Source organism: Capricornis sumatraensis, chromosome 6, assembly GCF_032405125.1.
Source record: "Capricornis sumatraensis isolate serow.1 chromosome 6, serow.2, whole genome shotgun sequence".
NCBI lineage: Eukaryota > Metazoa > Chordata > Mammalia > Artiodactyla > Bovidae > Capricornis > Capricornis sumatraensis.
The window spans coordinates 121,490,045-121,510,205 of record NC_091074.1 but is presented as its reverse complement, the minus strand read 5'-3'; the positions used below and the strand labels follow the sequence as shown (position 1 = coordinate 121,510,205).

At 52.8% G+C, this 20,161-nt stretch overlaps 1 protein-coding gene across 1 annotated transcript; it reads right to left on the bottom strand.

Annotated features, from left to right (window-relative positions):
• Positions 1-2,624: 2,624 nt before the first annotated feature.
• ALKAL2 (ALK and LTK ligand 2) lies at positions 2,625-6,968 on the bottom strand. Its single transcript, XM_068973665.1, has 4 exons — positions 6,713-6,968; positions 5,297-5,350; positions 5,130-5,210; positions 2,625-2,689 (listed from the first exon to the last, which is right to left on the bottom strand). Exons 1-4 carry the CDS (start codon positions 6,966-6,968, stop codon positions 2,625-2,627), a joined length of 456 nt encoding a protein of 151 aa, XP_068829766.1.
• Between the last annotated feature and the right edge of the window lie 13,193 nt (positions 6,969-20,161).

Sequence of the window (20,161 nt, the reverse complement as noted above, 5' to 3'; positions counted from 1 at the left end):
ACTCTGCTTATGTTTCTAAAGAAATATCTGTGATGTCACCTAATCAGGAAAAAGATCTCTCTCTGCCATTTCACAGCATGACACGTCAAAGGCAGTCCTGTTGTCTAAAATAATGAGGCAAGCATAGCTGTCAGGCACACAGATTCACTGACTATCCGTCCACACGTGATGTCAACAGCATTCGAAACGCAAGGTGAAGGAATTATGGAAGAGTCTGTCTGCAAAAATAAATCTCTGTTCACGGGGTGTGTGCAGAAGGCAGTGGGTTCTGTCCTGTTGTCTCCAAGGCACTTCTCATGGGTCCTGGGCTGCTGCAGAGCTCTGCTCACTGCAAAACAGACAGGCTTGGTTCTCTAGGATGACTCACACTGGAAGACCTGTATGTTAGATTACATGTGACGTGCCCTACCTGCGACGCAGGAGACCCAGGCTCAGTTCCTGGGTCAGGAAGGTCCCCTGGAGGAGGAAATGACAACCCGCTCCAGAATTCTTGCCTGGGAAATCCCGTGGACACAGGAGCCTGGCGGGCTACCGTCCACGGGGCTGCAGAGTGGGACACGACTGAGTGGCGAACGCTGGTGTGTGTCCAGACCTGAGGAGTCTCCGTCTGCATGTGTCTCCCCGTGTTCCTGTGTGTCTTTTACTGTGAGAAATAGCTCAGCTCTGTCACCACAGGCCTGCTGTGCTGAAGGAGTGAAATCGTCTCAGATGAAGAGCGTGCCTGTCGGGGGCTGAAGCCTAGAGCTCGGTGTTGCTGCGTCTGCTCTGAGTTCTCGGCAGTGCAGTCTGACTGACTTCGGTGACCCTGGGCTGCATTTTGTAGAATGAGGTGATGCTTGCTACTTGTTTCCTCTGAAAATATACCAGGCCTGAGGCCGTGAAATTACCCGAGGGGAAGCCCAGGTCAAGGAGAGGCTGTGGGAAGGCTGTCTTGCCATGTGGGAGAGGGGCTGGAAAGCTAAACTCCTCTGGCTGGAGATCAGGTCGTGAGGTTCAGAAAGAAGGAGAGGGCTCTGCTCTGAGATCACGGAGTGGAGGGTCTCCACGCTCAGGACCCCCTGAAGCCCGACTTCCTTCAGACCAGCCTTCAAGAGGCTGAGGTCATGGTCTGGCATGGGAAGAAGCATCTCCCCCCGCAGGCGTGTCCTGACGTCTTCACGGGTCAGAACCACAGAAGAGCCGCTTGGGCACAGCTTACGGCTCGTGAGCAAAGTCGGGTGTAGATGCAGGATGTGGGCTGTGCCCTCCAGGGGGCCAGGGAGACCCTTGACTGCACTGTCACCAACCAGTTAGGTGTTGGCAATTGTGGCTTAAAGCTTCTGGAATTGGAAGAGATTAATCTTTCAAAGCACTATAAAGCTATTTTAGCATAAGAATCTATATTCTAAATGACACCTTTCTTGGCCAAAACGAGCACGGTTACTGACTGTGGTGACAAGCCTGCTGTGCTGGGAAAGCCCTCCCTGACACGGAGCAGAGCGGGACCACGCTTGGGAACAGCCCCACAGCCGCGAGGGCTCCTGGAAGCCACTGCCCCCACCTCTGCACTTGGGCAAGCTGTCTCTGCAGGAGAGCAGTTACGGGACGCAGGGGTCAGGTCACAGGCAGGGAGGCAGGGAGCCTGCGGCCTGACCAGGTCTCCCCACTTGTGAGTAAATGGCAGTTGTTTTCCGAGGATGTGCCTGGTTCATCTTTGGGAACAGTGATGCTTTAACTGTAAAGAAATACTTAATAAAAGCATTCTCATCTCTCCTGGCCGGTTCTTTGGGAGACTTATAATAATCCATTCATTGCTTTAAAATTAAGTGTTCTGTTTGCCACGTGGGCAGTGGAAGAGAGACTGGACAGCATGCAGATGAGCAATGAAGGAGCAGGAGTTTCTCAGCTTTCACTTTAAACAGTGTGCCTTCACTCCCCCTAGATAGGAAGTGTCGTAAGTTCCGTGAGCCTGTGGAGGGTGTGGGCTCACAGCCTCCAGTAACTGCATGTCTCCCTGAACCCCGGGTTGCTGGACGGACTCCCGCTGGGGAGAAGCAGTGCTGTGGACGGAGCTCAGGGCAGCACCCGCGGCGGCTGCCCGGACACCCGCGCAGACCTGGGTCAGCGCGGCCTTCGCCACAAAAAGCACCTCTCCTCCACTCACGGGAGACGAAGGGGCAGCCATCAGACGCAGGAGACCTGACCTCAGCCGCTCCTTACAGCTTCATCAGTGCCTGACATCCTGACAGACGTCCGCCTCAAACAGTATGTCTCTAGAATCTGCATGGATACGGCCAGTCGCATCCTCATCTATGAGCGTCTGAATGAGAGCCTGCAGCTGGGTGTGCAGGACGTCACGCGTGCACCAAGCGCGTGCTGAAGTCGGTAGCCAGTGGGCTGTGTGCAGATTACCGTGCTCTCGGCCAGCACGTCCTCCTGGGACTGGGCCCCAGCGGCTGCCTGCACAGCTGTGTGTTTTACTGCTGGCTAGTATTTAGGGACATTTGGAGTATTCTGTCAGCCTGACCCACAATAACTCTACTTTCGCAGAGAATGACTGTCTCTAAACCCCCGTGAATTTTTCAAGTCCCAGACACACCCCATCTTTGGTGTGCAGGGCATGGTGACGGGGCCACCAACTCACCTTATCCCTCCATGCACATTGGGCTGACTGCCAGCCGAGTAAGAAGCCGGGCACACCTCTTGTAGTCTGCAAGTGGGGACAGATCACAGACCCTCGTGAGATACCTCAGCAGCTTAGATGAACAGCATTCACTTTAAAAACCACAGCAGCTGCTAAAGCCATTCATTCCTTTAAACACTCTAAGTTCCCTGGAAGCAGCACGCAGCCTGTCACCTGCAATCATGGCTTGAAGCTGCTGACTTAATAATGGATGGCACCTCGGGGCCGTCAGTGTCACGTGACAGAAGTTAGGTGATGTGACTGGGAGGCCGTGGGGGGCAGGGCCGCAGACGTCCACACGCCTGTCTGCTCCTCACAGTGGTTGCTGGGCTCACAAAATGGCTTTCGTTTGCTTCCTGGCAGATGGTCTTCCGTGCCCTGTATTATTTAACTTTTAGGTCACGTGCAGGCCGGGTCCCCTCTTGAGCTGATCATAACATAAAGCCTTCCGCACAAAAATTCTAAAGACAGTGGGTCAGCAGCCAAGTGCCAGAGCGAAAACACCTGGCTGGATGCTGCAGGGAAGCAAGAGCTGCTTTCTGAGTGCAGCCTGGCCTTCCTAGCGACCGCGTGTGGCCGCCTGCTCCTTTCGTCTCGTAGGTGCTGCCTCGGGGGACAGGCGGCTCAGCCGTCATGGCCATACAGGGATTCCTCAAGACAGAGTTTACTTCTCGAGAGCCACAAAACCCTACTTAAAGATGGAAGGGTTCATACTCTTGGCCAAATTCCGAGTGAATGAATAAATTAACAGCGATAAATATGCACCGCACGGTAGACAAGCAGCTAACTCTTCAAAACTGCACCTGATAAATATTTAGAGGACATAGTTTAGAGTCAGAGGGCGACCTGACAGCTGGGAGTGGGGTCACTAGGACTGCTGGCTTTTGGCTCTTCACCAGATGAACCACATTTTTTAGGATGTGGTTTTCCTAAACAGGCCATATTTGATACAGTGGATTGTATGAGCTCAAAGAAGATACTGGCATTTGACACACCCCTAAGATCCTGAGGTCAACCACCTCCCTGCTGGACAACATGTTCTCCACTCTGATGTGCACCTCGTGGGGGGGGGGTCCCCTTAAGGTGCAGACTTTGCTCAGCAGGTGTGATGGACTCAAAAGTCCTCCTCTTCCAAGGAGCTCACCCCAAGACTACACCTTGAGGGAGGAGGTCCATTGTTCCTTCTGTCTGACCTGCCGGGATCCTGGGAACTCTTGGATGCAGGCTTGAACTGCACAGACGTGCCCAGACGGCTCCGCAGCGCATTATGAGCTGAGAGGGGTGGGAGCCGTGTGAGCAGTCGTGCATGCAGGGCACTGACCTGTCTCCAGGTCCAGGTGCAGCCGTGGTGTGTCCTGATCCTGCCACCTCACCTTCTGGGTGACCAGGAGAATCGCTGCCTCGCTACTCAGTTACGTCAGCAGAGGAGGCAGCGAGTGTGTGTGTGTGGCGGGGTGTCCCGGGGAGGGTCTGCAATCAGGCCCCTGCAGCCCACAGACAGCGCTTGTGCCTCTGCCCCTGTGCCCGCGCTGAGCGAGGCCACCGCCCCCCTCCAGGAGGAGCTGCCTGCCTTCCTGCCGCGTCCGGGGGTGGGAGAGCTCCACAAAGTGGCTCTGCTGCCTGCGCAGAGCAGTTTCCCCTTCATGGAAAGGGGCTTACTGTTTTGAGCAGGACAGGCAGGTCTGGACAGTCTAAGGACAGCCTAAGGACAGTCCTGAAAACTGCTTCTAAGAGGCTTGACTTAGTTGCACAGCTGTCCTCCTGTGAGCCTTAAAGGGAAGGGAAGTTGTGGTCCCCACAACACACAAAAATTGGCTAAGGGCTGTAGCACGTGTCACTCTAGCTACTAAGCTTCTTGTCATCATTGCATGTTTTGTGAAGAGCACAAGGAGCCACTTTTGGGGGAAATGAAATACCTTTTGTTGTAGATAACCCAGAAAGCTACAGCTGAGAGCCACATGAAGAGGGGCACCTGCATTTCTGAAAGAGTGATGAGACCAAGCAGAAGAGCAGAGTTCTGAAATAGCAGTAAAACTCTGGGGTGATGAGGTCATAATTACTGGTGGAAACAAGAAGTCTCTGGCCAGGGAGGTGGGAATGGTCCAGAGCCATCCCTCGATACTTGATAACCCACAGTAGTCATCTTAGCAACTCATTTTAAAAGTTTGCTCCACTGTCAGAGTTGAGTGGATACAAGGACAGGCATGAGGCCAGAATTCGAGAAATGCACGGAAGAGTCCAGCCCATTCCAAGAGCTGATTAATTCCGGCAAATGTAAACTGTGTTCTGTCTGGCACTAGCTGCGCATGTCGTTATCCTCAGTGGCTGCTCAGCCCAGCCCCTGACTGCAGTCAACAAGGGGTAAATGTTTGCAAGTCTGGGTGACACAAGGCAGGCGCCTGTTCACCCAGGCGGAGGGACCATACTCACGTCTACTCTACGCAGTGATTCAGATGTGGCCACTTACATGCGGGGATGGTGCAGTCTCGGGTGTTGTGGTAAAGTCTGTGGAAGTGTTTGCTGCACTTTGGGCTGAAATACAGAGGGCCTGGAGCATGCAAGGAGAAACAGATAGTGAGAGCTCCTGGGAGACCAACATCTGGGGAGAGGCGAAGGAACGAGGGGCAAGCTTACCTGTAAGATGTTTTAGAAACTTGTCTTTCATCCTTAGATCTCGAGGGACAATTTCTGTTTAAGAGAAAAGAACTTGATTATTAACTTGACCAAAAGAAGCCTTTTCTCATGTGATCTGAAGTGGGTGTTTAAAATTACTGGATATTCTTCTATAAACAGCAATCAAAGCAGTCCCTTGATTGCTGTACACGGCGATACGAGGATGGGTGAGTGGGCACATTGTCCTCAAATCAGGTTCGCAACACTCCAAGATCTGCTGCTAACACCGATCTCTACCATCAGGAGAGAGGCAGGGACCATGAAGTGTGTGTGTGTGTGTGTGTGTGTGTGTGTGTGTGTGTGTGTGTGAGACAGTTATCTTCCAGTGAATAAATCGCTCTAGACACTTTCATCTTGAAGACCTAGAGAATCAAATTCAACAGTCTCTCAAAGTTCCAAGAGGAAAACCTGATATCATCCTTCAAACAAACAAACAAAATCTGCTATAGGCGTATTCTTCTGGGTATTCACTTAGAAAAAGGGTGAGATTCTGTCAGTGCCACCTGTTGTGAAGGCTGGTATGAATGCATGCCCTCAGACATGACCGGGTAGACGAGCTGAAAGTACATTTCCCAGGGAGAGCTGTGTCCGCACAGTCCCAGCTGGTGCTGGTGACTAGCCTGGCTGACATCCTTTCTGCTTTCAGCCTGTTTCTGCTCTTTCTAACAGTCATCTGGATTCATTTGTACTCACCTGATCTGCACTAGCAATGTGATGGCATGTGGTCACACTACCACCAATTCTCCTCATTCAAAGAGGGAAAATCTCCATAAGCATCTTGCTTGCAAGGTTTAGACATCTCCTAAATGTCAGTCTTCGCTTACAACTAAGTTTAGTCAGTCTATATAAAATTGACCTTATCATATTTGACCTGATTGTGTCATGAAAGCATTAAAAGCTTGCATGCTTTCCTTGGAAATTTCCCAGAGGGCAGCCACTCTGGGAAGGCTCTGCCGTGGGGATGGGGGTGGGGGGTTCTGAAACATGTCTGTCTCAGTTGAAACCGCTTTGCTGAAAATATTTCCATTTCCAAAATGACAGATGACAGTTCCATGCTGAAATTACCGACCAGGGTAACAACTCACACGTCTTAGATGTGGATGAGGGCTAGTTATGTTATCTGCCAGGCATCATTCATGGAATTCCTATCTCCTTTTTTAAATAAAAATATTTCCCAGCTTTTTAAAAAAAACAGTAGAAATGCATTTATATGTTAAAACTACGTATGCGTTCTCAGAGTTCTATCTCCAAGCAAGTCCTGGTTCTTCTAGCGTCCCCTGATACAGGACAGGCAGACCCGGGGGGCTTGGCCAGCCCCACACGCAGGAGGCCTTTGCAGGCGGCGCTCGCCTGCACAGCGGGCGGGCGGGGACTCACCCACTCTCTGCTCCTCCGGGTAAGCGTAGTCCGCGACCTCCCTGCGGTCCAGGGTGTAGTCCTGCCGGCCCGAGAGCTGCAGCCGCTTGGACTCCCCCGAGTGGTACTTCCTGAGCTCCTGGACGATCTCCACGATGAGCCGCAGCAGCGTCTGTCGGTCCGCGGCCTCGCGGGGCTCCGCGCCGCCCCTGCCGGGCCCCGCCGCCCCCAGCACGAGCAGCATCCCCAGCAGGAGGGGGCGCCCGGGTCCGTGCATTCTGCGCTCGGCCGGGCCGGGTGGGGTCGGTGCGCTCCCGGAGCTCAGCTCGCTGGAGGGACAGGGTGCGGGGAGACCCGGGGAGCCGGTCGGCAGGGAGGGCGGCGAGGCCCCTCCCCATCGGACCGCGCGCCGCGGCCCCCGCGCCCCTGAGGACGCGCGCCAAGCCGGTGCAGGGGCGCCCCGCGCCGTCCGGACCGGGCAGGCCGCCGCGGGGCCGGGGCGGGAGGCTGGGCGGGGTGCCCACGCGGACGCCCCCTCCCCGAGGCCCCTCGCGGGGACGTGGAGAGCGCGCCTTGGGTGCCGCGCGCCCTCAGCGCCGGGCGGCACGCGCCTCGGCCCCGCCGCGGCCTCGAACTTCGCTGGAGATGGCGCATCGGCCGGAGCCCCGCGGCGCGGCGCAGCGCCTCAACTTTCCGTCCCCAGCGGGCGCCGAGAGGGGGCCGGCGGCGGCGCGGGGGCCCGGGCCCAGGCGTCTCCCTCGGGGAGCCGCCGCGCACCCCGGCGAGCCGGGGGTGTGGGCGCCCCGCCCGGCGGCCGGGCTCAAGTTTCCAGCAGCGCCTTTGTGTGGCGGCCGCCCCCTCTTCCCGGTGTTCCCGATCTCCGCCGAAAAGCCCCCGCGACGAGACCCTCGCCCCAGACGCCCGCTGGGCCCGGTTCTGGAAAACCCCTGGCCCCGGGGAGGGAGCCCGGCTCGTACCTGCCCGGCGCCAGCCGCGGGGCCACCTGCGCGCAGGAGCCCGGCCGGGTGGCCCGTCCCTGCGCCCCGCAGCCGTGCGCGTCCTCCGGCGTCCGTCCCCGCGCCCCGGAGCTGGCGCCCGGCTCCCTACTCCATGCCCGGCGGCGCCCGGCCGCTGCGCGCCCTGGACGCGCGGGGAGGGCACGCGGCGCCTCGGAGCTGCGGGCGCGGAACTCGCAGCGGCCTGGGGTGCGTGCCGGCGGAGTCCGGCCTCGGCCCTCGGGGCGCCTCTTATCCCCGCGGCTGCCGACGTCAGGCGGGTCCCCCGGGCCCGGCGCCGGTCTTTAATTAGAAGCCGCCGGAGTGTTCGTATCCCCGCGCGGATCTCCGTCAGACACCCCCTTCACCACCCCCATCTCCTCCCCGCCTCCCCGCCCCGCCGGCCCCCCCGCGTGCCCCCCTTCGCCCGTCGGCTCCGCTCCCTCCTACCCCGCTCTCCGCGCGCACCCGATCCCCTTCCCCGTCTCCTCCGCGCCTCCCCTGCCCGCCCCGCACCCCCGCCCCGGCGGCCCCTCTCCCGTCTCCCTCCCTCCTCGTCCCTCCCCTCACCCCCCCTTCTCTCCTCCAGTCTATTTCGCTCCGTTCCTGTCACTTATGACAGGATGAGAAGAAACGCCTTTACCAGGAACTCGGATCTGTTTTTGTCTAAATGTAGATCTCGGCTATTAAAAAAGGAGCTGCCTGATTGCCTCACATTTAATAAGCCAACGAGAGTCTGTGTGTTTGGGGGGATGTGCCGGCGAGGCTGGGGACCACTCCCGGGGCCGAGGTCACTGCGCCCCAGGCCGGTCCGGGGCGCGGCGGGGAGGGCAGGGCCTGGGTTAGCGCTGGGACCCCCGGACACAGCCCCCTGGCTGGACCGCGGCGGCCCCTTGCCACCCTCACCCGCCCGTCGAGCCCTCGGAGGACGGCGCGCCGGACCCTCGGCCCCGGGCTCGCCGGCTCCCTCGGCAACGCCCTCGGGCGCGCTCCCGGGCCCTCCGTCCAGGCCCGCGTCTTGCCGAGAGTTTCAGGTTGTAGGCAGGCCCATCTGTGAGAGTTCAGCAGTTTACCTTCTTTAATTTTTCTTCTTGTAAATGTATTATCAATCAGTTGCGCATTTTCCCATTTTATTGGCTCTTTCTGGGCAAGAGCTGGCCTTCCTCCAAACCGGCGATCTGGTTGGGAAAGGTATTCTGGGCGCAGTACCCGCAGGGAGCGCGGCGGCGGGAATGGAAACCTCGGCCGCGAGCGCGGCGGCTGCTGGCCGGCTGGATGCGCCCGGGACGCTGCGGGCGCGCGGCGACCCCGGCCGGACTCGCGCGGATCTCCGCGTCTCTTCCTCTCGCTCCCTCCCGGAGGTCCGAGTCCTCAAAAGTGTTTGGCAGAGTCAGGTAGGGTAAACAGAACAGAGCTGAAAAATCGTGGTCATCTAAACGCACCACCGCCTTCTGCACACACACTTCTGGGGGCTATGTGTTTGAAGGAGACGGTTTGATTTCTCAGTGAACTTCTTCTTTCTCCAAGCGATGTGACTGAAGCGTGAACTTCCTGTCAAGGTGTGCTCTAGAAAAGTAAAAACTCCCATCAAACTGCCCTGAGGCGGATAGAAGAGGCATTTTCCCTTTTCCCCCTTCTGTGTGTAGATGGAGTTGACGCTGCTCTAGGGAGAGCACCGCCTAGTGACAAGCCTTTCCCAGCCAGCTCTCAGCAGCATCCCTGTGCAGCCGGGTGTCTTTGGACTCCTCTCCAGCATAGTGGAAGCGGATGACGTTTCTATGAAAAAATATTTTGGTGTAAATCTGTTTTTGGAAAAACATCTTGCTGCAATGAAAAAAGAAAGCCCAAGCTCATATTATTTGAAATTTGCATATAATCTTTCGTTCTAAATTTTACCATATCAAAAGCTAGATTTTTTTTCTAAAAAATACCAGTAAGAACTATCTTCCACTGCACCCCAAATTATACCAAAGAAGGCTTGATAGTAATCACTGTTGTCCTTGTTTATTTTGCAGTTTTTAAATGGGACAGACAAATGGAGTTCTTGAATGAATCCTTCTCTCACCCAATCATATGTATGCCAACACTTCAGCTCAGCTTATTAGATACTTAGGCGTATGAACAACAGTGACAACACAGGCACTCAGTGGGTCTTCAGAGTCACGGGCTCTGCCGGTGGAGGCTCGGACAGCTCATGTGTTAGCTCACCCACTGGTTCACAGGCTGGAATGACTCGGTGCCCTCAGTCTGGATGAGCCTTTTTAACAAACTTTTTCAACTTAATAAAAGAGTGCACTGATTTAGAATCTCTACTGAGCTTTTCCACTTGTGGTATTGTCAGAATTAACTTTCTGGAGCTCTCCAATCACCAGAAATATGTGTAATATACAGACTGTTAACACATCTGACTGGCTAAATTAAGGGGCTTCCCTGGTGGCTCAGAGGTTAAAGCATCTACCTTTAATGTGGGAGACCTGGGTTCGATCCCTGGGTTGGGAAGATCCCCTGGAAAAGGAAATGGCAACCCACTCCAGGATTCTTGCCTGGAGAATCCCATGGACGGAGGAGCCTGGTGGGCTACAGTCCATGGGGTTGCAAAGAGTCAGACACGACTGAGCAACTTAACTTCACTTTCAAGGCAAGTTGAAGTATAATATATGTAAACTGGCTCACACAAAATGTGAAATTGTATTTGCAAGTTGTTTAGACTCTCCCCTATCTTTTGTGTGAAATGCTGGTTGGACTGGATGTTTTCTGAAGTCTAAATTCTGAAGTCTAAGTGTAATTCTATGATGATTACCAACAAAGTTTAAAAACAACAAAAATGGAACGTTCCTACAAAAAGGTGATGATAATTCACTGAAATCTCTACAAGCTTCACATCTGTTTTTAGGCAAGAAGAGGTGATATATTCATATTAAGAAATTTGAAGTGAAGTTGCTCAGTTGCTTAAATTAAAAGAAATTTAATTCCCTCCTTTAGAAAGTGAACAGCTTTCCACTATGAAGTGCCCAGAAAAGACAAGGGAGAAAATTATACAACAAGAACAACAAAAATAATTTATTTTGCTAGATTTGATTTAGTTTTTTGAGAAAGCAATATTGGATCATAAAGGGAAGAGCTGCGTTTAACTTATATTTACTATAGATGTATGTTGTGAGATGGAAATGTGTTTTTTTGTAAAAGTGTAAAACTCCAGTGTTTCAGCTACATCAATTTTCTCTTTCGCTCCAAAAGGAATATATTTTATTTGAGATAACGATTAACTAACTTCAAAGGCTTCCAAAGTAGGTATATGTTAATTAACTACATGTTTCAAAATGAATTGTTACATTTGTTCAACCATTATGCTTATCATTTAATAGTCTAACTAAACTCTTATCAGGGAGAAAACAATTACCTTTCATAAAGGATAACATTATGTGCTATAATGAAATATTGTTTAATGTTTAACTTTTATCAGCTCTGTTATTTTCACTATTAATATGCTGTTAGTATGCTAGGCATATACTAGAAACTGTGCATTTAGGAAGACAACCTTTCTAACAGGACCAACCTTCTTAATGCAAATGTAATACAAATAACGTTGTTATATGTGCACAGAAGTAATGGTGCTACCTAGCAGTGTATTTTGGATTAACGAAATTTAGCTTCCACAGAGTTCTTTGCCTCAGATATGAGAAGGGAGCACGGTGTCTAAAGGCGCGTAGGCTCCGCCCACTTTCCATTCCTTGAGGCACACATCATGCTGGTCCAGAAAGGACAGGGCCTGAGGGCCCCTGATGACGTCACTGACTGATTCTTGCTCAGATCTTTGTTCAGGGCTGAAGAGGGGGCCCCCAGGACCCGGATGAAGGGGACTCCCCTCAGGAGCAAAGCTTAAAGGGAACGTGGACGTTACCGTGTTCCTTGGAACTGGTTCAGTTATAAAACCCAGCTAGAGAAATTGTCTTGAGGCTTGGTGAGAGTTTCTGTCCTTAGAGGTAACACTCTGGTACCTTTTGATGGTACCACATTAAAAAAAGACCTCCTTATTTGGTAAATATGTCCCAAGTCCGTAAACAGTCAGGGTCGCCCATGGGAATATCCGCACAGACTGTAGTCCTGCTGAGGAACGATGTGATAACCCACACCAGTCTGTTAATATTTTCTGGGTACTTTTTTCTGCAGGAGATCAAACATCCTGATCAAAAGAGATGTGTGTAATGATTGGGGTTACGTAGGCAATTCCAAGGAGAAAGCAATGACACCCCACTCCAGTACTCTTGCCTGGAGAATCCCATGGACAGAGGAGCCTGGTAGGCTGCAGTCCATGGGGTAGCGAAGAGCCAGACACGACTGAGTGAACTCACTTTCACTTTTCACTTTCATGCATTGGAGAAGGAAATGGCACCCCACTCCAGTATTCTTGCCTGGAGAATCCCAGGGACAGAGGAGCCTAGTGGGCTGCCGTCTATGGGGTCGCACAGAGTCAGACACGACTGAAGCAACTTAGCAGCAGCAGGCAATTCTAATGTGCCAAAAAGGTGCCATATTCCAAAGATATTCCCAAACCAAGTAGTACTTTTTAAAGTAAAATAACTTCTCTGACAGACAGTCCTTGTATCTTAGTGGCTTAATGCAATAAAAGCTTCTTTCAAGTCTGGGTCTACCATGCGGAAGGCCCCGCTGGGCCCTCTGCCTCTGGTCTGGCGGGTGGTGGGAGCTGGCCGGGAGCTGGCTCATGGGCCCCACCCAGTCCCTGGGGTCAGCACCCCCCAAACACGCCAGCCTGTCCTCTCACAGCAGGGTTCAGATCAGCGTGAGCAGCAGGAGCAGGCTCTCTTCAGAAACCTAAGACCTGTTTTCTTTCCCTTAAGGAATTCAGAAAGCGACAGCTCCTAACCCCTGGCCTCAGGTCAGGGTCCCTGTGCCCGCTGGTGGACAGGGCAGCAGGGCGGAATGTATGCCAGCAGACAGCCCTGTGCTGCCCAGTGCCAGGCTCCGGGCAGAGAGGCAGGACTGCAGGGCTCGCTGGCCTCCCTGAAGGAGACCCAGCCTCAAGACCTGTGCTTCAGCCACGTGGCTGTGCTTCAGGAATTCTCGCCTCTGGACCTTCACCCAAACTGCTCTTTTTGTGCAGAACCACTTCCTTCTACTCCTCACTTTCGCTGAATAGCTCATTCCCAATTCAGACAGCAGATCTTCTGGGAACCCCCAGCCCCCACCTGCCTGAGCCTCGCATCTGTGCTTCTTCCTATCACGGCACTAACCTCACTCACTCCATTTGGTTCCCGAAGTATCCTGCGTTACTTTTCTGTGTCCTCTTGCAGCCAGGAGCTCTTTTAGGTAGCCAGTGTTGATGTCATATGGGGAACACTGTGCATGCAAAGTAAATATGCTTGAAAAAAATGAATAAAGATATTATTTGATGTAATCTTTCTGACAGATACTCATAAAGCATGACTTAAATACTTATCAGGAAATGGCAACCCACTCCAGTATTCTTGCCTGGAGTATCCCATGCACAGAGGAGACACCCCTTTAGAAAATGTCTGATCATATGGTAAAGCTGCTGCTGCTGCTGCTAAGCTGCTTCAGTCGTGTCCGACTCTCTGCGACCCCATAGACGGCAGCCCACCAGGCTCCCCCGTCCCTGGGATTCTCCAGGCAAGAACACTGGAGTGGGTTGCCATTTCTTTCTCCAATGCATGAAAGTGAAGAGTGGAAGTGAAGTCCTCAGTCGTGTCCCACTCTTCTCGACCCCATGGACTGCAGCCCACCAGGCTCCTCCGTCCATGGGATTTTCCAGGTGAGTGGGGAGCCATCGACTAATATACTGTTAATAAGAAAACCTTGTCTCCTGCTGAAGCTATCTCATAAGACTTTGTAGGAAAAGTGATATTTGAAATGCACTTGAATGATGGGGGTTGTCCGTGGGGATGAGGGATGTGCGTGTCCAAGGCCAAGGTGAGCGCACAGAGCCACAGGGGTCTGGAGCGTGAGAGGCTTCTGGGTTCAGGCTTCGGACCAGGGAGCCCAGGGGGGTGGAGGGCGCGGCTCAGCCTGACTCCTGCGCCCCGCTCCAAAAGTTTTTTTCTGCGCTTCTTACAATACGCTGTGAGAGAGAGCGTCACCCAAATCCTGCAGCGTCTGGGGCAGCAGAACTCGGTGACTCGTTCACAGCTGCGCGGAAAATCTATAGTTAGAAAGTGGACTGAAACATCCAGAACTGTTAGCAGTCCGCGTGACCAGCTGGCACGCAGCCCAGCGGGCGAGGGCTGCGGCCCGGATCTGCGGCAGCAGAAGCCCCGCTGCTAAGTGAGGGAGCCGCGTGCGTGGCCGGCGTGGGGCGCGCATGCGCAGGGGCGCTCTGTGTTCCGATCGCCTGCCCCTCGCTCGTGACCACGGGGCGTTCGAACGCGGCAGCACCGCTTCTGCTTTCGCTGCTTTTATGATGCGACCCAGCAGACAGAGCATCTGGGATACTTGGTGCCCCAGATGCAGGCTGACCCCGGTCCTGACGGAGCTCAGTTTCAGTGACATCAGACAGAAACAGGGCTATACTTCTAGGAAGGCAGGGTGAATGCACGTGGAGAAACTTCAACTCACACCTTCAGCTGTTATAAGTCCTGGAAAATCTGAGGAGTTCCTCTCTGGAGAAGTGAAGCGAGACCAGGCCGTTCTGAGTCCTGTGGACTCTCTCCTGTGGTCTGTGAGAAATGTTTGCGGGGTCCTCAGGGTTATATTTTACATGGATCCTGCTGGGGCGGATGTAAAAAATAGATTCAGAGGGTTTGCCAGTGGCAGATGGCCCAGTGAAGAGGCCCATGGTTCATTCTCTCACCCAACCCTCCCTCCAGGCAGCAGCTGTCCTTTGCGGGGCTGTGGACCTCACGCTGTGGATATCACTGTGGACATCACCATGGACCTGACTGTGAACATCACCCCGTGGGCCTCACACCGTGGACCTCACCCTCACCATGGACATCACCGTGAACCTCACCATGGACCTCACACCATGAACATCACCCCGTGGACCTCACACCGTGACCCTCACACCATGGACCTCCCTGTGGACCTCACACCATGGACCTCACAGTGGACCTCACGGTGGACCTCACACTGTGGACCTCACACCATGGACCTCACACCGTGGACCTCACGCTGTGGACCTCACCGTGGACCTCACTGTGAACATCACACCGTGGACCTCACCCCGTGGGCCTCACACCGTGGACCTCACACCGTGGACCTCACACCGTGGACCTCACACCGTGGGCCTCACACCGTGGACCTCACACCGTGGACCTCACACCGTGGGCCTCACCGTGGACCTCACCGTGAACCTCACACTGTGGACCTCACACCGTGGACCTCACGCTGTGGACCTCACCGTGGACCTCACTGTGAACATCACACCGTGGACCTCACACCGTGGACCTCACACCGTGGGCCTCACCGTGGACCTCACCGTGAACCTCACACTGTGGACCTCACACCGTGGACCTCACGCTGTGGACCTCACCGTGGACCTCACTGTGAACATCACACCGTGGACCTCACACTGTGGGCCTCCCTGTGGACCTCACACCGTGGACCTCACACCGTGGACCTCACGCTGTGGACCTCACCGTGGACCTCACTGTGAACATCACACCGTGGACCTCACACCGTGGGCCTCCCTGTGGACCTCACACCATGGACCTCACACCGTGGACCTCACCGTGAATCTAACACCGTGGACCTCACACCATGGACCTCACACCATGGACCTCACCATGAACCTCACCGTGAACCTCACACCGTGGGCCTCACACCGTGGACCTCACCGTGGACCTCACACCGTGGGCCTCACACCATGGACCTCACAGTGGACCTCACCGTGAATCTAACACCGTGGGCCTCACACCATGGACCTCACACCATGGACCTCACCATGAACCTCACCGTGAACCTCACACCATGGGCCTCACACCGTGGACCTCACCGTGGACCTCACACCGTGGGCCTCACACCATGGACCTCACCATGAACCTCACCGTGAATCTCACACCATGGACCTCACACCATGGACCTCACCATGAACCTCACCGTGAACCTCACACCGTGGGCCTCACACCGTGGACCTCACCGTGGACCTCACACCGTGGGCCTCACACCATGGACCTCACAATGAACCTCACTGTGAATCTCACACCATGGACCTCACACCATGGACCTCACCATGAACCTCACCGTGAATCTCACACCGTGGACCTCACCATGAACCTCACAGTGGACCTCACACCATGGACCTCACAGTGGACCTCACGGTGGACCTCACACTGTGGACCTCACACCATGGACCTCACACCATGGACCTCACCGTGGCCCTCACACCATGGACCTCACGGTGGACCTCACTGTGAACGTCACACCATGGACCACACACCGTGGACCTCACCATGGGCCTCACGCCGTGGAGCTCACCGATTGTCCAGCGCTACGTCAGGTCCCTGCCGGATGCTGCTCTCATGCCAGATAACAGGTGACTGAGTAAAAACGCAAATTACAAAAGGTTCCAAAGGTGGAAAGAAAGAAAGTCTGAGAAAGATGGGGTCACAAGATGTGGAGGGGAACCTGTGTTTCACAAGGTGGCAGGAGAAATCGTCTCTGAAGAAGCATCATTTGAACAGAAATCTGAAGAATGGAAACAGCAGTAGACTTGAGAAGAGGACAAAGCCCAGACTGAGGAGCGGAGGCGAGGCTGGAGAGGAAGGGAGGCCTCGGATGCCTGAGAGAACTTCCTCTTTTGATTTCTTGTTTCATCATGAGGTCAACATGCCCAGTGAGGCAAGGTTCCCCACGTGTGTTAAAAATGCAGTGAAAAGACCAAATGTGAACTTGAACCCCTGTTAGCTTATGCCTCTTTCCATCCAGCAGATACCGGCCTTGTGCCCACCGCGTGTTGATGCGGTCTTAGCAGATGTGGGAACGCTGCAGTGTGCAAAGCCTAAGTTCTCACTACTTGGCTTAAGAGGAAATGTTAGCCACTTAGAAAAAACAGGCAACAAAAACAAAAGGTTAACAAAGGCCGCATCCTGCTCTGCAGCAGGGGACACAGCCACACACCTGGCTGCTTGTCACTGCCACAGAAATGTGCACAGTGTCCTGTACAGCAGATTTAAGCCAGTGGCAGCGGGGTTTTCCCCCACAGAGAGGGGGCATCTGAGTTTGAGAAGAGACAGCACCTTAAAAGGGGCACTTTGTTTAGCATTGTATTGCATTTATTTTATAAAACAGTAACTGGATATAAATAGCGAAAAGTAAATCCAGTTTGCATTGTTCAGAATCCTGGTTATCGGACTTCCTTCAGGCAGGCCCTGATTAAATGCCATCAATACCGTGGCATTGATGAGGATGTAACCAGTCTAATAGAGGTCTGTGTTGGAACAACCTAGAATTGATTGGTGCAATTTGAAAAGCGTTCCTAGTTGAAGTGATAACAATAAGCAGTTTTCAAAGGACGTTTTTGATAAAATTAATTGATGTCCTATTTTAAGCAGTTGACAGGGTTTCTTGCTTCCTAACTGTGCTCCTACTCAGACCCTGATGAATAAGTGAAGTCCACGTGCACACCACAGTAGGAAGACATTCCATTTTTATTGCCACATATTGAAGTTAGTGATAGAAAATGGTAGAAACAAATTTATATCAATTCCAAAGTCGCAGCTTAACTGGGTCCAGCTTTTCCCTGATATGATTTGTCTGTACAGAAAGTAAAACAGCTCTTTACACTTTTGACTTTTATTTGAACCCTTATGATTAGCAGGTTTGTGAAAGAATAGTCCCATATGTAGAGGTTTAGTAATTATAATTTCCTCCATCTTTTAAAATGCACTCAGTTTTGAGAAACTGATATATAGTATGACAATATCCACTCTACAAAAGGCAAGAACATTCATATGAAAAATGAATAATGGTATCAATCATTTCTATGCTTTCAAATGTTTGGCATCTGTAGAAATTCCATCTAAATAACTAGCTCATTTTTTAGAAAGTATTTTCATAGAGCTGACCCTGAGAATATGCTTGTAATTACTTATGTATATTCCTGAGAACATGGGTGAAATTTAAATTGAGTTGAATCCTAAACATGTTAAGGGTGTTTGTTATTTAAAGAATCTGCTTATTTTTAAAGAAATATATACTTTTTTAAAATGAGGAAAATTGATATTCATTATAATTTTTTGCAGATTTAAATTTATTTCACTGAGTAGAAATAGATTTTTAAAACAATCTTGGATGCCTTAGGATTCTTTTGATTATTTCCTTACATTTTTACAATAGTTATTTTAATCCTCATATTTAAATTATAATAAGCTATGTAAGAACTCTGGTATCTGGTATCTACAGATATACAAAGGCTTCATGTTTGCCACTGTGGAATTCTGGATTTCTAAGCCTCATTACCTCCAAGCGGACTCTGGCTAAACTTGAATCTGGGGCTTTGAAAGAGTCCGTAGAAGTGCAGTGCAGCCCTTTTTCTTTTTCAGGAAGGATTCGTCTTTTCTGTTGTCAGTCTTATCCTCCTCCTCCTCCTCATTCATCGTCACTTGCTGGAAAATCTTGACAGTCAAGCAAAGACCGCTTGCTCATTATGCCACATTCTCTATGTATACACTGTCCTTCCCAAAAATGTTGACTTACAACGGTCAGATGAGTAAACAAGCTTCAAACAGAAAAAAACCACCCTCGGCATGAGGCCCTGAGTCCTTTCCTCTCCAAGGAGACGGTTCCTGAAGCCGTTCTTTGGGCTGGTGCTGGACCCCAGGCGCAGGGGTGCCTCTGGTCACCGGCCAGCACGGCATCCCCTTGGCATAACCGCCTCCACACCCTTCACCAAGATCCGCGTCTACGTTTCAGCGAGACCCGGTGATCCCGCACACCTTAAAGGTTAGAAGCAGCCGTTCACATTCTGCTAGCCTTGTTAGATGATTCGGACTTGCCCTGCGACGTCTGGGTGTGGTCTGCACCCTCTCAGCTCTCTCCTCCCATGAGACAAAGGGAATTAGTTCTCTGCATTCCGCTTTCCCACGGGCTCCACGGGAAATGCACACACTTTACTGCCTCTTACTGTGAATAACTACCTGCCCTTCTGCTCTACAAGTGCTTCGCTTCTTTGACTCTGCCCCTTCCCGGCCTCAGCATCTAGGCCGCTGCGCTTTACCTTCAAGGCTGATCAGTCACACGATCTGTTCAGACCACCATCAAGACTGTCATGCTTGGCTACAGCTGACCTAAAAGTTGCGAATGAAGGATTTAGCGATGATTTTTTCAATAATAACAGGAAACTCAAAGGGGGCTAAACATATACAGGCACACGCATATACACATGGACACGTGTGGATGCACACGCGCACGCACATGCATATACACATGGACACGTGTGAGTGCACATGTGCAGGCACACGCATATACACATGGACACGTGTGGATGCACACGCGCACGCACATGCATATACACATGGACACGTGTGAGTGCACATGTGCAGGCACACACATATACACATGGACACGTGTGGATGCACACGTGCACGCACATGCATATACACATGGACACGTGTGAGTGCGCATGTGCAGGCACACACATATACACATGGACACGTGTGAGTGCACATGTGCAGGCACACGCATATACACATGGACACGTGGATGCACACGCGCACACACACATATACACACGGACACATGTGGATGCACACACGCACACACGCATATACACACGGACACGTGAGTGCACACGCACTCGCACATGCCCATACACATGGACACGCGTGGATGCACACGTGCACGCACACGCCTATGCACATGTACACGAGTAAGCGCACACGCGCACGCACACAGAGGCAGGGCAGGAGTGCGGGGGCTTGGTCAGTGCTCTAGGGTGTCAGTCCAGCACCTCTGTCATTTGGATGTTTTGTCCGGGTCTCGCGCTGGCTGCCTTGGACACAGGGTTTTTCCTCAGTCCCCAGTGGAGAGTCTTCCCAACTCAGTGACCAAAGATGCTGATGACCAGGGTTTACTGTGTGAGGTAGTTCTGTTCCTGTTTCTGCTGCCCCAGAGCACACACGTGTCAGCAAGTTCTAGCCTTTAGGAGAATGGGTCAGTGGGCTGCGGGGAGCGGCCTCTGGTGTTCCCTTTGTTTGCAGCCCTGGATTTTTGGACTGAAGGCGATGCAGGTGAAGAGAGCGTGAGGCCCTGCAGGAGAGTGCTCGGGCCTGGCTGGCCAGAGGGGGCGCTCTGCGAGAGCACGGATCATGACTACCCTCATCAGTCATCAGACCTAGGAGGGGACATTCGATGCCATGATGACTAGAGGCAGGCCACGGGAAACCACAAGGGCTTCCGGCTCCCACACCCAGATCGGTGAGGGTGAGAACACCGCAGAAGGCCTGGTTTCAGGAGAGACAGAGCAGCTCGGGTGACTTCACAGGCAGGGAGCAGGGGGGTG

Bases quoted from the DNA above. Each gene is read 5' to 3' on its own strand.
- ALKAL2 (XM_068973665.1), bottom strand. From the start codon at position 6,968: ATGCACGGACCCGGGCGCCCCCTCCTGCTGGGGATGCTGCTCGTGCTG. The intron at 5,351-6,712 runs GTGAGTCCCCGC...TCTCTTAAACAG, and splicing joins CCCGGAGGAGCAGAGAGTGG to AAATTGTCCCTCGAGATCTA. The intron at 5,211-5,296 runs GTAAGCTTGCCC...TGCATGCTCCAG, and splicing joins GTTTCTAAAACATCTTACAG to GCCCTCTGTATTTCAGCCCA.